The following is a 14,984-nucleotide window of genomic DNA, read 5'->3' on the forward strand; positions in this document are numbered from 1 at the left end:
TTCAAAGACAAGAAACAAAATTTGACATACAAAACACTTTTTCCAGTCAATGAATACATAACCAGTCTGCCATTTTGTTTGTTTTGATTTGCACAAGTAATATTGTAATTCGTTTTATATCATACACTGTTATGATTTGCATTTATAACACTCGCTTCAGCTTTTCAAACCTAAATCAAAACTAAAATTGTAATATGTAATAATGTTAATAGCATATAACGTAATATGAAAAATGTATACTACCGTCCCGGAAAAAAACCGAACATTTACGGATGAGACTAACTATGGAGATGCTTGGGCGACAAAACAAACACGCAACAAAATTTCGAGATTCCAGTCCAATATCTATGCGTGAAACTATGAGTGCCTCCTCGTCGCTACGCTCCTGCGGGGGCAAAAATGTCAGATTCTGAAGTTTTGGTGATTTTGGAGGAAATTTTGAAATTTTTAAAAAAAGTGAAATTTCAAATTTTGTTTCAACATTTTTGGATGATTTTAAAAATTAGAAAGTCATAAAAAATGGTAGGGGTTGGCCGCTGCATCCCGAAAAATGTCTGTGTATGCGCTAGTAAATGGGGAAATCGACGCTGGTTGAAACTCATTTTATAATAAAGATGTTCAAGTTTGGTCAAGTTCAAATTACAAGCAAAGAGTTTAACAGCGAATACCATGTATTTGACGCTATTGACGTGGAGAAGATCCGAATCAGCAAGGGTGGTGTTGCGAATAAGCACGGCACTCGCTATACTACCGGCTACGAGGTCGAGCCAGGGGATATCATTCCGCTCTAGATCAAAACTCCGAGAAACTTCGTCTTTTAAGGGGTTTCTTGGTACAGCGAAAGTTCGCCCTGAAAAATGGGGTTTTAATGTAATTGGATCAGAAGGCTGGATTCGACAATATGAAGCTATTTCAAAGATGGTTAAAGAGCTTTTGGGTCAAAATTTAGAGGGAGAGCTGTTAAACAACGGCAAGTATGTTAATCTAAAGTTGATTACATGGGACGGTGAAATTAGAACCAGGTTTAGGGGCAATGGATGGAACAAGCCTGAAGAGATTGGCGCCTGTCACGCGACCAGAATTTTGAAGATAGGAATCGTTTATCGCAAGGGCTCGAACTATCACTTACAGCGACGACGTAGACAGTGGTTATGACACCATTTACTGAGGAGGGCTGAGATATTTGTGAGGGGGGTAACTCACACATGACAAGGCGGCGAACAAGATCGTGATGAACAAATTGATGCACTTGTTTAATAAATGACTGGACCAGAAATTTACCCAGTTGTATTACTTGGATCTTTTGGAGGTTTAGTTGGAATGATTGGTGGTTGTGTTGTAGGTCTCCATGGGAGAACTCTATGAGCTCAAACAGGCAAATTTCAAAATCGAAATGGAAAATTCTAATCTCAAAAAAAATCAAAAAAGATCTGGCGAGCATGAGTGAAGACAGTGGCTATGACACCACTGACTAAAGAGGGCTGAGACCATCTGTGAGGGCGTAACTTTCACAAATAATTGTACTCTGGTGGAGGTTCAAATTTAACGTTGGCAGCCTGGGTAGCTGAAGAAGCGACGATTTTCGCTAAAAAATCCTTTTTGCACTCTTCTCGGGCTTGTGCTAGGATTGACTCGCGCTGCTCAGCGGTAATCTTGTCGACTGCCTTTTTGAACTTGGTTCTGGTCTGCTCCTTCATGGTATGCTATAGTGTTCAATCTCTTTTAGTATGAACTGGTACTTTTCTTGGGAAATGTGGGCGTCTTCGATGGCTTTTGATACAAACTCTGAGATCGAGTCGAGCTTGATCTTATCGTGCTTTTTGGCCTTAGACTTGAAGATTCTTTGAGTTAGGTGGGTGACTACAGAGGCAACACCAAAGAAGAGACCAGTTGGGGCTAGAACGAAGCTGATAGGTATTCCCACGCCTGTCGCCAAGGTCACGATTGATGCGATCTTAAGTGTGGTGATCGTCGAGATGACTCCTCTATCACTGATCGTTGTAGCTATCGCTCGTCGCTTGAATTCTTTTTCTCATTTTGTGTCTCGTTTTTATTTCTTCTCGCAAGAACTTTTCGTTCTATTCGATCTTTTTGAGGCGATAACTTTGTGCCTGCTCTAACTCTCGCGGCACGGAAGATGACACTTTAGGGTACAGCTTTTCTGCGTAAACGCTCGTCATTTATTGTTCAAAGGGAATTTCATTTCCGAGATCATCTTTGATTCTAATGTGCAGTTTTCTGTCGTTGTTATTTTTAAAAGATCTTGAAGGTAGTAAAATTGGTAATTTTCGATGTTTTTAAAAGGCAACATAGCTAGAACATCACCATATTCTTGTATCCCGAATAGACGGGAGGAGGGGGTCCGAATAAGGAGGTAGTAATAAGGGGGTAGGAAAATTTTCTAAATTCTAATAAGCGGGGGGGGGGAATAAGAGGGGGGAGACAGAATTTTTAAACTTATATCAATTTCAACAACAAAAAAGAAACTTTAACAAATGAACACGTAAAATAAGAACCAGCGTTGCAGGAAGGGTAAGCATGGATTTATTATACGCTGGTTCATGGCTGGATATACAGGGTGTCCCTAATAAAAGTATCGAGTTTGAACATGCGATTGAGTAAAAATGTTTGTGTGTGTTATCGCTAAAATATAAGAACGTTCTCCATCACATAGGCTCATTACAAAAGGTAGTTACAACGTATAAATTAATCGTAATGACAAAGAAAAAAGAGGGAGAGCTTAAAATACAATTTTGTGAACACACTTAAAACTTTCTACTCAATCGCATGTTCAAACTCGATACTTTTATTAGGGACACCCTGTACAAGTAACAGATTTTTGCCGATTTCTCGTGTACTAGCTATGTCCGCAGTAATGATATTATTGTTCACTCTCCTTCCCTCATTAAATGATTTTTTGAAGCATTTTCATTGCATTTTTTATCAAAAATCACTCATCCAATTCCCAAAAGAGACTTCATCATCATCATCCTTCGACCGTTTGGTCGGAAATAGAAAAAGAGACTTAAAACTTTGCTGTGAGAGTCAAATTCTTCCTCTTAATTGCTAATTATAAGTCGTTATGACGTTTCAAGCTGTGAGAAAGATGCAAAAGATGTGTTGTGTATAAGAAATTTAATGTTGACACCGGAAATTTTCAAACTTCAACCTCAAAAAAACCACTTTGCCACCACGTGCCTCCAAAGGATTTTCATACCACAGTGGAGCCAAGACACTCAAGTCTTATGTATGTTAATTCCACCTCTTCTGGGGACAGTCTTGGAAAGATATTTCCAATTGAAAATTTCGTGTCACTATAAGCATTTTGTCTGAATTTCTTGTCTATGTAATGATGTTTTTCTCACATTACATTTCACAAATGTATCCACCTCGGAATGCTAGCCTTACTTTCAAACTTTTTTTCTACAAATGTACAAAAAAAGAGCTAGAGAACTTTTTAAAAATAAGACTGATAAACATTTCCAAAAATCAGACATCTTCGAGCCGCCATGACAGTTGTCCTTTGCGGACAAAGCTAGTACATCAATTGTTTTCTGAAACAATGAAAATACAACGATCGCTCTCCATCGTTTTCTGAGTCGTTTATCCTGTATAATAAATCTTTGGGGTAAGGAAGATCCACACATGTTCTGAGGCTGCAATGAAGGTTTTCTTCAGGAAGTTAAAGATGCCAGCGATGATAGAGCCGACGATTCCTGAAATCGCAGCTGCTGCCTTTGCCGCGAGTCGACCTTGTTTTTGACCCATTCTTTGACTGAGTTTGGATTTTCGGCGGGAGTTTGGAGATCCCACTGCAGGACCACCTGTCAAGGAGGTGACGATGGTTGAAATGAGCAGCCCGACAGCGGTCAAAGGAATGTGAACTTGCCAGAGTGCTTGCGTAGCTAGCCACGCTTTTACAACTTTTAACGGCTTTTTTGATGCGTTGCGAAGCAATTTGATGGCTTTGTGACCCGTTCATAAATTTTCTGGCTTGTAATAGATTTTACCCAATTCTTTGTTGTTCATCTATTTGATCAACTGGTGGCAACTTTGTTGCCCGTTGGTCATGTTGATGCTGCATAAGGCCTTCAGTGTGGTTTACCGTATGCTCTGCGATCAACAGGGGTGCCAAAAATCTACCAAACTTTCCCACAATAAGAGCTCCTACGTCAGCAAACGATTCTTTGATGATCGTTTCGCTGTTGATGTGTTTTCAGAGCCGCTCCACATTGTCAATCTTGAGGAGACTCGAGACACCCTTAGAATACATACTGATCACGTGGGCGCGCAAGGCTTTCCCTGTCTTCTCAGCTTTGAGCCTGGCGTCAGCCTGGAGATACTCGTGGTGTAATTTTTCAATGACCTTGTCTGTGGCTTTCCGCAGCCGTTTTACCGTCCAAGGTGTCTTGCCAGGAATTTCTGACATCGTTTTTATTACATGGCGGAAGCGCCAAAAAAATTCCAAAAATTAAAAGATAAAGAGGAAAAACCAACAACAAACACAATGACATTTTTTTTCTTTATTTTGATAAACAAACGAAAACTCTGATCGAGACCAGAGAACCCGTAGGTTTTTACGTGCAACTTTTCATGTTTCCTCGGTCCAACCGGCACTCCACCCCAGCTTCTCAGACTTGCGTCTCCACCGGCTCTGAGCTCTACCCCTGAACCTTAGACTTTTTTTGTCATTTCTTTCTTTCGACCGGGCTCGGTCTTTTTGTTGAGTTTTGACGTGTACTCTTCACGTTTGATGTTTCTCAAGTGTTGCCGACGGCGATTTTGGAGTTATTTTTGATTTACAGGACACCATGCCGTCTTTAACGCCTCACACCACGGACTTATGGGACGCTATGACACGTCAGAGGTCCTTTCGACATTTTTGTAATCTTTGAAACTTTTCGTGAGAACTTTCAGAGGCCGTTCAGCTCACAGATTACATGCAACTAAGATCAGAACCTCGTACGCGTTAACGAACTTTCAGAGGCTGTTAGCTAGAGTCACTACCTGAGATTCATTTCGTGGGTGTGACCGGTCTACTCAGCGCCTCAGGGGTTGGCTTTTTTTGAGCTGAACACCGTCACACCGCCGTATAAGCTCATTATTTCCACCTATATTCTATATTACCTTTCCACTGTATGTTTCAAACAGTTTTGTATTTTTTTCGCTTGTGGTTTACAAAAATATTGTTTGGGTTTTTCCATCTTCCCAGAAATCTTTTCTCTCTGCTGTCATGGTAAAATATTTGAACATGATTTTTTGAAAACATTTCTGTTTTCAAAAAATTTTTCACTTTCGCTCAGGGGAGGCAAGCAGTTAATACACAACACCTATGACAATTAGTACGGTGGTGGGTCCTTTTCTGAAATTTGCAAATTGCAGTTAATACACCAGTGTATTAACTGTCAAAGGGGGTGGTGTTAAGACAATTTTAGAACTCAAAAAGTGTATTAACTGCAACTAAATGTAAAATTAAAATTTGCTAGAACTCAACATCAAGCTGCATCAAGCCAGATCAAACCCAAGTTTTTATGTCTTATCTCAGCATAACATTTTGTAAACATTTGATTCCTTTCAATCAAACGTTCGATTTAATTAAAAACGTTCGAAAATGATGTTCTAATCTAGTCTCGATCTAGACGATGTTATCGTCCGTTTACAGTGATAATAAAGGCGGGGAAAATGGCGGTATGGCGTTATGGCGGTATACGGAAAAAAATCGGCGGGAGAGTTTCGAAGAAACTGTAAACATCTCCGCCACTGCTTACTCCACCCGAATTTATCACGCCTCTCCTAAACTATTCCCTTTTTTAGTGATCTTGTGTAGACGATAGGATCGTCTAGTCTCGATCGGGAGAAAAAAACAAAAACAAAAAAGCAAGATGGTAGAAAGAAAAAAATTGAGGTCAATTCTGATCGCATCTGATTGCATGAAGAGATCTTTAAAATTATGTTTTGGCACTTCCTATAAATTTAAAACTAAGCAACCATTCAACTGGAAAACCTCAAAACCTTTTTCTGCTTAACTCAAAATCTAAAACTTTAACTTTTGCATTGCTTAGATAAAACTGTCTGGCAAGGGATTTGCACCCCGACTTACAAAAACTTAATTTAAATTTTCTAATGACATAAATCTGTGACATAAGCCCGGAGGGGTACTTAGGCAAATGAAGGGTATGGTATGTGCCGCCCTTAAGGGTACCTCTTGAAAACGTCGTTATCCGCCTGCCTGCGAGCATCAGCTACTTCTTGTGGAAACTATGCAAACGGTACTGGAGAAACTGATGAAAAGCTGTCACTTTCAGCCCGTGTTCACTTGAGAAGAGTGTGTAAATTAGGAGCTTTCGGGTATTAATCAAACCACACAGCTTACGCGTGCCGGGAATTCGCTTTCTGTAGGTTGATTCATGCGTATAATCTGGTCATTAGGTATCTCCGTAACAACAAACAGCGGAGGAATTTCGCTGAATTTGTCATGCAGCTCTGATGGAACCTCTATGTCAACTTATGCGAATCCAAACAACCAATCACTCTGAACACCTCGTGTTAACATTTCGAGGTTGTGTTTTGCTTCCGGTGTAGGAACCTTGAAGAGCTTCTCCTTTCCACATGAAAAATCCACCATTAACATACTAGGGTAGAGCATATTCGCATCGAACCCTAAGACGGTCTTACAAAAGTTTTGGGTTCTCGTACACGTGAGATCTTATGCCTGTGACATCCCGCTTGTGATACCTGGACAAAAACAATAGCGGACCACCCACCATGCCCGTTTGCAACAATTCGTATGCTTCGTTTTTCGTGCATTTTATACATGAATTCTGAACCTTATTGCTATATAACTTTTACCATCAGGTTGGTCCATTTAGCATCTAGCTTGTTATATTTTATTTGAACCTTTATAATACGAAATGTGAATTTGAACTTATTATTATTATTAACCTTCTATACATCTAGGTATCGATTGATGATTGCACAAAAAGGAATCACGTTGACAACACCCTATCCAGATGCCTTTACCGGTGAAAATGTCATGACCCTCGGGAAAGTTCTACTGAAGTAAGAAACGATATATCCAAACTCAATAGATCTTATCGGGGTTTTTGATTTTTCTAAAAAAGCTATGCATTGTGGGATTGTTTCGGGAGTATTACAATAGGATTCCCTCGAGGAATTCCTAAAAGATTTCTATTGTAATACTCCTGAAACAATCCCACAATGCATTGCTCAAAAACTCCTATAAGATATATTCTATCGACCTGTTTCTAAGATGTGTTGATGTGTACATCTCTGAAACCTCAGAGGCAGGGGTAATCGAGGCTGAGATGAGTGTTGGATATGCGAGATTGGTATTAATCATTTTTACGACCTCCCAAAGTCTCTTTAAGGGTTAAACAGTAAGATGAAACAGCCAATCAAAAAGTGGTCGAAAATTTTCGTTTTCTTTTTTTTTTATTAAGGGGGGGGGGTGCTCTTGACTTACTCGCCCCCTGAAGATGAAGAATGGATAAAGCATGGACATCCACGCTACTTTTGTACATATTGTCAATTTTTAGGGGAGGAAAATCTACAGAAAGAGCTGGAGTTATGGCCATGGATTTCAAGCTTACCTACATGAAATACTTGCTGGAGAGAACAATCACTGAGTGTGACTCTGGGTAAGTATGGGTTATTTACGGAAAAAATATTTTAAATTAATATTAAGGTATGTGTTCACCTTTCTTGACACATTCTCTTTAATTGATCATATCTTTAGAACAACAAATTTTTATATATCAAAAGTATATATTTTCTGAAAGCCAATAATATTCTCTTTCTAATGGTAAAAGTTTCAGCTGAATTTAAAAAACTGGGCAGGATATAATTAAAATCTTAAGAATTTTAACCTTACCTACTTCAAAGAAGTTAAAGTCACCCATAGCTTTTGAATTTTGAAAAAATAATTTCGACGCTATGTTCCCAATAGATCGAACTAAAAAAGTGTCTTGGGATTTTTTTTGGAATTGACTTTAACTCTTTAAATCCTAAATTCTGTAAAAATATCGATAAAAAAGTGAATTTAAATGTGTTTTTTTTCAGTTATCTGTAAATTGAGGAAAAACAACTCGGTTAGAAATAAAATCCTAAGACACTTTTTAAGTTTGATCTTTTGGGAATCTCATAAAAAAAGAATGAAGTCGGTATCTAAATGCTATGGGTGACTTTAACTTCGTTAAAAGTAGTATGGTGTTGTAAAATTTCGTTTTTTCCTACATTAATTTGAAATTTTTAACGAGATGATTGCTGTTTATTTGAGTAATCAGTGAAATGTGTCAAAAATATTACTATTCAATAGAGGTGAGAATAAACATCAGCTGAATTCTCTCTTTTCTCTTTGTTGTTTCCGAAACAGACAATTATTTGAGTAAATAATCCATCATGAGACGAACTTAGTTTTGAAATTTAAATGGTTATAACTCTGGATCAAAAAAAGATTTTAAGATCGCGATTTTACCAAAATGAAATCCAGTAACTTTTCTTCCACTTTGACTGAAAAAATTTTTTTTGACAAAAAATCGGAAAAAAGGTGTACACATACCTTAAGGAGGTCATTTTTTTAAAGTTCAAACCTTCGCCTGGTTTTTACTAGAAATCTGACTGACCCCGCTGTATTTTCCTGATTTTATCATGGTTTCCGATGACGATGCATAAATTCTTTTTGGATTAGCTCAAAGTTTTATTTTTATTTTAAAATTTTTGATTTTAAACTGTACTTCAATATAATTTGTAAAGAAATCAGGAACAACAAGACCCTTGACAACAATTTCTGGAGGGGGGATTGTTTTCTTGACTTGTCCAAAAGATAATGTCTATTTAGAGTTTTCTTGAGAAGGAGTAAGGTAATTAGGGCACTTAGCAAATATTTGTATGACCATTTGATGGCAGTTACGAGCATTCCTAGATCAGTTCGGGAAATTGCATAGATCTGCAGCGTTGCGAAATTTCGCATTTTTTGCGTTGTCATATTCCGTAGCGCTGCAAAATTCCGCAGCTTTACTGATAGATAATTTCGCAGCCCTGACCTATGGACCAAAACCAGGGTACAAAATAATGTGCATTTTGAAGAACAACCCAAAAGAGGAAACTTTTCATCCAAGCATTTTAATTTCCTCCCTAGCGGTTATTCACAATCATTCTTGGAAGAAATGCTACTTTGTTCAAATATGCCAGGTTTGCCTCATTTTGCTTATATTTAAGAAAATTGGTCGTCATAGTTGGTGTTCATAATCACACACTTCCATTGGGAACGTTGCGAAAAATTGCAGCGCACGCTGAGGGATGCGTTACGAAAAAAGCAACATTGCAGAATTTTGTAACGTTATGCGGATCTATGCAATTTCCCGAACTGAGATGTGAAATGTATTGATCAAGAATATTGAAATCAATCATATTTTCAGTCATCATTGCGTTGTGATTGATCGAAACGGTTTCGTGGTTTATCAATCGAGTTTTATGGAAAAGAATAAAAATCCAACTCTCGAAAATCAACACATCGTAAAGATGGTAAGCTTCCATCTTGAATTGGTGCTTCAAAATTCCAAAATTGTTTTTAAAGTTTTCTACTAGCTGAGAATTCAGGCAAAATATTAAGTAATATCTTAGATCGCTAACTCGTGTTATAACCATAGATTTATAAAGCCCGAAAGGCTAGATGTCGTGCTTTACGCCATCGCAGGCAAAAAAAGTGAATATAGGAAAACATGTTGTTGCTATTGTTTTCGAAAACCTGCGAAGCTTCTGATTGGTCAAGCGCTGAAATTCTATTGTAATGTCACGTGACCTAGGTAGGATTTCCTACCTAACCACGGCACACTTTTCAGCAAAAGTACGCCATCTAGCCCTTCGGGCTTTATAAATTTATGGTTATAGCCAAGCTATAAACCTTTTGGATATTGTCTTATTGTCACTCGACGGACAATAAAGTTAAGGAATTTTAAACATTTAGACGTGTTCAAGATAATTATCAACAGTAAATTCTCTATCCCACTGCAAACAATTGATTGAATATTATTAATAAATTCTATGCCCAAGTACAGCCCCATCTCACAGACCCACTGGGACCCCTTCCCACTGGAAAAAATGTCCAAAATATCGTCCACGCTGGAAAATGATTCTACAATTTTTGTCCCCACTTAAAATAATCAAATAAACCGATCCTCACTCTCTTTTTCCCCATCCCCACTAAATTTTCTGGCTTGAAAACAAAAGAATTGAAATCCCCAACCATAAAAATTATGGGAATATTAATCCCCATTGTGTTTTAGTCGGTAATTTTTATCCCCATTGGCTGAAAAATCCTACCAGGTCTGCGAGAAGGGGGTGTCCAAGTTCTTACGGTTCATCAATTATACTGTAGAAAAAGTTCTTATTATTTTAGCATGGCGTGGTTGCGAAGAGTATGATAGAAGAGGGAGTGATGATAAAGAATTATTGTTTGGAAATCAGAAATAATATAACCATCAAGGAATGGTTTTATTCCGTAAGTTTCTTTAATATCACATTTTTTGAAAATTATTTACGGTAGACGAGGGATCTGTAAAATTCAAAGCCAAACATTTCTTTTTCTTTGTAAGTTTGAAAAATTACGTATTCTTTATTAAAATTAATTCTCACTCTTGGGATCCTGATAGACGGGGATTGTGATAAAGAGGTGAAGGCACGGTGATCTTTCTGTGGAACATTTAGAAGATCGGGATTATTTTGGCTAGTTTACCCTGATCTCCAAATGTCCATACCTTCTCGGGGAAAATTTCGTCGAGGAAAATTTTCGTCGGGAAAAATTTTCGTCACTTGCTGGTAGTTGGTAAACGCATTAAGGCCGGGGAAAATTTTCGTCGGGGACAAATATTCGTCACTTGGCCAAAATTTCGTCACTTTTGCCCGACGAAGTTTTCCCCGATAAGGTATAGAGATGAAATTTTGCACACAAAGTCACCTCATAGAAAGTCAAAAGTAGAAAAAAGAAGTTTTTGATACATCCACCAGATCATAGGTTCCGGGACACTTTCGTTTTTGAGAGATCCCTCTATCGCATCCTCATCCCGGGTGGGATCCCTCTAAATCAGAATCAAGATAATAACGGATTAAAAAAAGCTAGAAACTTAAAATTTTGAGAGAATGTGCTCTTTTATGCTCTTATGGGGTGGCAAATTTTAATTAAACCATTACCGAGAGGTTTAAAAATTGTACCCTTGAAAGTATAGACTGTATATAATCAAGCAAATTGGAGCAAAAATGAGGAACTTTATACATCGTCATGACTTTTTTTTATCATTTTTCTATTTCAGCTTGACCACGTGACAGAATCAAAGAAATATCAATCGAGTCGAAGTAGTTTGGATTATCGAGTTGTACCTATAATTGGCTCCAATCTATTATTGCTATATATTAACGGTATTAACGATTGTAGTGGTCTAGAAAGCTGCAATTGTCAAGACCCTACTGATGGAGTAAGTTTTATCAACATTTCAGTAGAGGGTATTTTAATGCCTCAATGATTTCAATATTACTCTCGAGTACCTAATAGTCGGAGGGAGTTGGAATAAGCGGGAGGGAGGGTTGAAAAAAATCTCAAAGCTTAGTAAGCGGGGGTTGGGGTAAAAATGTCCTGGGTGGAAAATTTTGAAAAGGAGGCTAATACAGCAGGATTAAGGCAAAAGAGGGAACTTTTAAAAACATTTTCCCAAAAGTTAATAAGTGGGGGTTGGAATATGAATGTTCTGGGTGAAAAATTAATTAGCGGGGGGCGCTTATTAGGTACCCAAGAGTATGTGTTGTAGAGCTAGTCTTTCACGATCCTACTGGTGGGGCCAAGTCAAGAATTCGCTTGCTTCCACACAATGGTAAGAAAAAGGTGTTTACATTGCTCTTTTACTTAGGTCTTGTTATTTTTGTGGTAAGATTAGATCCAGGTTGAAATAGTCTCAGATAAAAATGAGAGTTTTTTCAAATAATATATACAAAAGTCCAAAATTTCCGACCCAACGGTATTTGCAAATATCAACCTTAAGGTGATTTTTCGGAGGGGCCAAAATGGGGTAATTTCCGATTTTTGCCCACAAAAAGGTTTCCCGGGCCTAATTCGCGTTCTCCCTCTCACCTCTCAAAAATATCTTATAGTATATACTGTTCTTTCGGATGGACTAAAAATGGCTAGGTCGTAAAAAAGATGTCACGAAACTCCAGGCTTTGCCCCTACTTTAATTATGTGGTTACAATGCTTCATTTTTTTACCAAGAAGGTAAAAAGTGAATTCTACATTTTATCATTTTTCAGGAAATATTTGGGTATTGTTCGAACGATATCAGCGAAACAAATTGTGAATGTCCTTGTATACAACCCGTTACTTGTTTGAATGAGCTAGATGATACGTAAGAGTTTTTTATAACCCTTTTGTTTCCCCTATTCTGAAATCAATATCGAGCTTCATCCAGGGGGGGGGGTACTAGGGTTGGCTTGAACAAAGTTGTGTTCATCGTGCACTTTTGAGTTATGGAGACTCCACTATTTTCACCTTTCAGGGGCTTTTCATATTTTTAGGACCAAACTTCAATGTTATCCAGAAGACAAACGTAAAACGGACTTTTCAGGGAGATGGTATAAAGGAGATCTTTCTTCTTTACCACTCTGTTTTGATCCAGAATGTAAAACACGGTAAATGCTTTTGTGTCATTTTAAAATTTTATTCTTTATACAAATAAATTTATTCTTTTTGGGTACACGTTTTTTTATAAGATGGTGTAAATCCATTTCATCATGTATATTCTTAACTTTTTTGGGAAAATCACCCTACAATATTCTTACAGCATTCTTAGGCTAGGATCCTAATTCAGACTAGATTTAACATTTAGTACATAGCGTCTCAAGCCTAAAATGGTATTTTTGTGAAAGGAGTGAGCTTTTCTTGGGGGTAATTGACAATTGAAAATTGAAAATGCTCTAAAAATGGCATTCTTAGCTTGAGTAGCATCATGGCAATATTCTTAGCATTATTCTTAATTTTTTTGCCATTTTCCTCATGGACATTCTTATAAAGAGTATTCTTATTAAAAAAGCGTGTATCTTTTGTTTTGGATTGCTTGTATTTTGTCCTGAAAAACAAAGTTGAGAAACTGAAAAACTTTTTGTCGCAGAAATTCATATGTTTGCTTTTTCAACGTGTAAGATTTAAGTATTTCGAGGAAAAAACAAACTCTATGGTTTAACTCACTAAAACTTTTATTGATTGAACATGTACAATTAATCTTTAGTGAGTTAAACCATAGAGCTCTGTTTCCGTCCACTGATGTTTTTCCGTGACAAGGAATCTTTCTTTATAGTCCGGATGTTTTTCATTGAAGCAGTGAAAGCTACTTAACAATTTCTTTACTAGGAAAAGTTCTGGTCAGTGTAATCGTTTCAAATCTGGTTGCAATTGGTGTCATAAATATCCAAACGGAACATCCGCGATTGACGATCACAAATATTGTGAATACTCCGACAAAACATGTTTCCCAGATTTAATTCCTTTACGACGAAAGAAACACCATACTGGCAATAACCCACTTACATTGGAATATATCATCATAATATCAGTTCTCAGTTTTATATTATTCATATGTTCGATATTGGTTGGCATTTACTTTTGTCGAAAACGAAAAAATAACCGCAGAAGACAATCGCCTACTTCATCAACCGAAAGTCAAGATTACCAAAATCCAAATTTCTATAATGATGAGGATCCTGATTACTTTACGCCCTCAGGACCACCCCAACGCCCACCAGAAACCCCCGAATTACCTACGGTGGAAGTAGGAGCGGCTCGTGATGTAGTCTTTCATATGCGAGTTGACGATGCACAGTCACCAGCGTCAAGTAACGGAAATTTTTTCCCAGATTTTAATAGAAAGTATCAAGGTAACGTGGAGATCATTGAAGTATAAGGTGTTTTTTGATTTTATAAATAGCCCTTATGTATTCGAATGAAGAGGTTCCCTATGGGCAAGCAACGGACGATGGACGTCAATGGACGGCTTTAAGACCTTTGGACGTCCTAAAAACGTACATTAGAGGTCCAAAAGACGTTTGTGCCCATTGGGTTCGTTCTAGTGGTTGGTCAGAAGACAACATGAGAGCGACTGTATTCACTTCATTTTAATTAAAGTCTGTCCAGATATAATTGGCAGTGGAAACAAGAATGCCTGTAACTTTTGATAGTCAAATATAATTATGGAAATTTGTTTTGCTTGTTTTAGAGAATCAAAAGCGCTATATTTGAATGTATTTTTGGTTGAAAAATTCGCGATTTTTAGCGGTTAAATTTGCGATTGCAAAAATTGAGCTTTTTTTCTACTTATGCTATAACATTCATTTTTACACCAGTGGTAGTTCAACCTTAGGTTAAGAAGTTTGATAAATTTCAAGGCAAACAGAAAAGTCCTTCGGAAGATATGGGACCCGAAATACCCCTTGGTAGCACTTTTCTGTGAAATATCAAATCTCCAACTTATTGCTAAAAACGGGGGTAGTGATACGATTGATAAAACAGTTTTTCGATCATAACACATTTTACGATCTCTTTAATGACCTCATAGCCAAACTGTATTTAGTGTTTTGGGAATTAGCAAAGTTCTTTAATGACTTAGAAATAACAAAGGCAATACTTTAGTTAAATTTTTTCTATTGCTGGAACATTGGAGAACATTGGAGAATATTATATTTTTTGACGAAACGGTCATTAACCATATCAGAACACTTTTTAATTTGACAAAAGTTTTTTTCATATCAGAAATTTGATATATATTTTGACGGGGTAAATTATTGATGTAGATCTTTATATCCAGCGTAAGTATTTCTTAGAGTCTGTTAAATTGCGCGCCCTGCGCGCCTTCTAAAAAGTGGCGTTTCTTGCGCACCTGCGCTCCCAGCGCGCCTTCTATTTTTTGTGTGCCTTTAATTTTCAGCCT

The 14,984-nt window shown here is 37.4% G+C and overlaps 1 protein-coding gene across 3 annotated transcripts in view; it reads left to right on the forward strand.

Annotated features, from left to right (window-relative positions):
* LOC136803617 (VWFA and cache domain-containing protein 1-like) overlaps positions 1-14,770 on the forward strand; it is a 39,644-nt gene extending 24,874 nt beyond the window's left edge. For all 3 annotated transcript variants that reach the window (XM_067060338.1, XM_067060340.1, XM_067060339.1), the window contains exons 19-27: positions 6,958-7,059; positions 7,557-7,658; positions 9,438-9,543; positions 10,418-10,519; positions 11,328-11,489; positions 12,316-12,410; positions 12,580-12,693; positions 13,412-14,181; positions 14,687-14,770. In XM_067060338.1, coding sequence (XP_066916439.1) covers positions 6,958-7,059; positions 7,557-7,658; positions 9,438-9,543; positions 10,418-10,519; positions 11,328-11,489; positions 12,316-12,410; positions 12,580-12,693; positions 13,412-13,961 — 1,333 coding nt within the window. In that variant the 3' untranslated portion in view covers positions 13,962-14,181; positions 14,687-14,770. The remainder of the gene's footprint in view (positions 1-6,957; positions 7,060-7,556; positions 7,659-9,437; positions 9,544-10,417; positions 10,520-11,327; positions 11,490-12,315; positions 12,411-12,579; positions 12,694-13,411; positions 14,182-14,686) is intronic.
* The last annotated feature ends 214 nt before the right edge of the window (positions 14,771-14,984 follow it).

This window comes from Clytia hemisphaerica, unplaced genomic scaffold (genome assembly GCF_902728285.1).
Source record: "Clytia hemisphaerica strain Z4C2 unplaced genomic scaffold, Clytia hemisphaerica genome assembly, whole genome shotgun sequence".
Classification (NCBI taxonomy): domain Eukaryota; kingdom Metazoa; phylum Cnidaria; class Hydrozoa; order Leptothecata; family Clytiidae; genus Clytia; species Clytia hemisphaerica.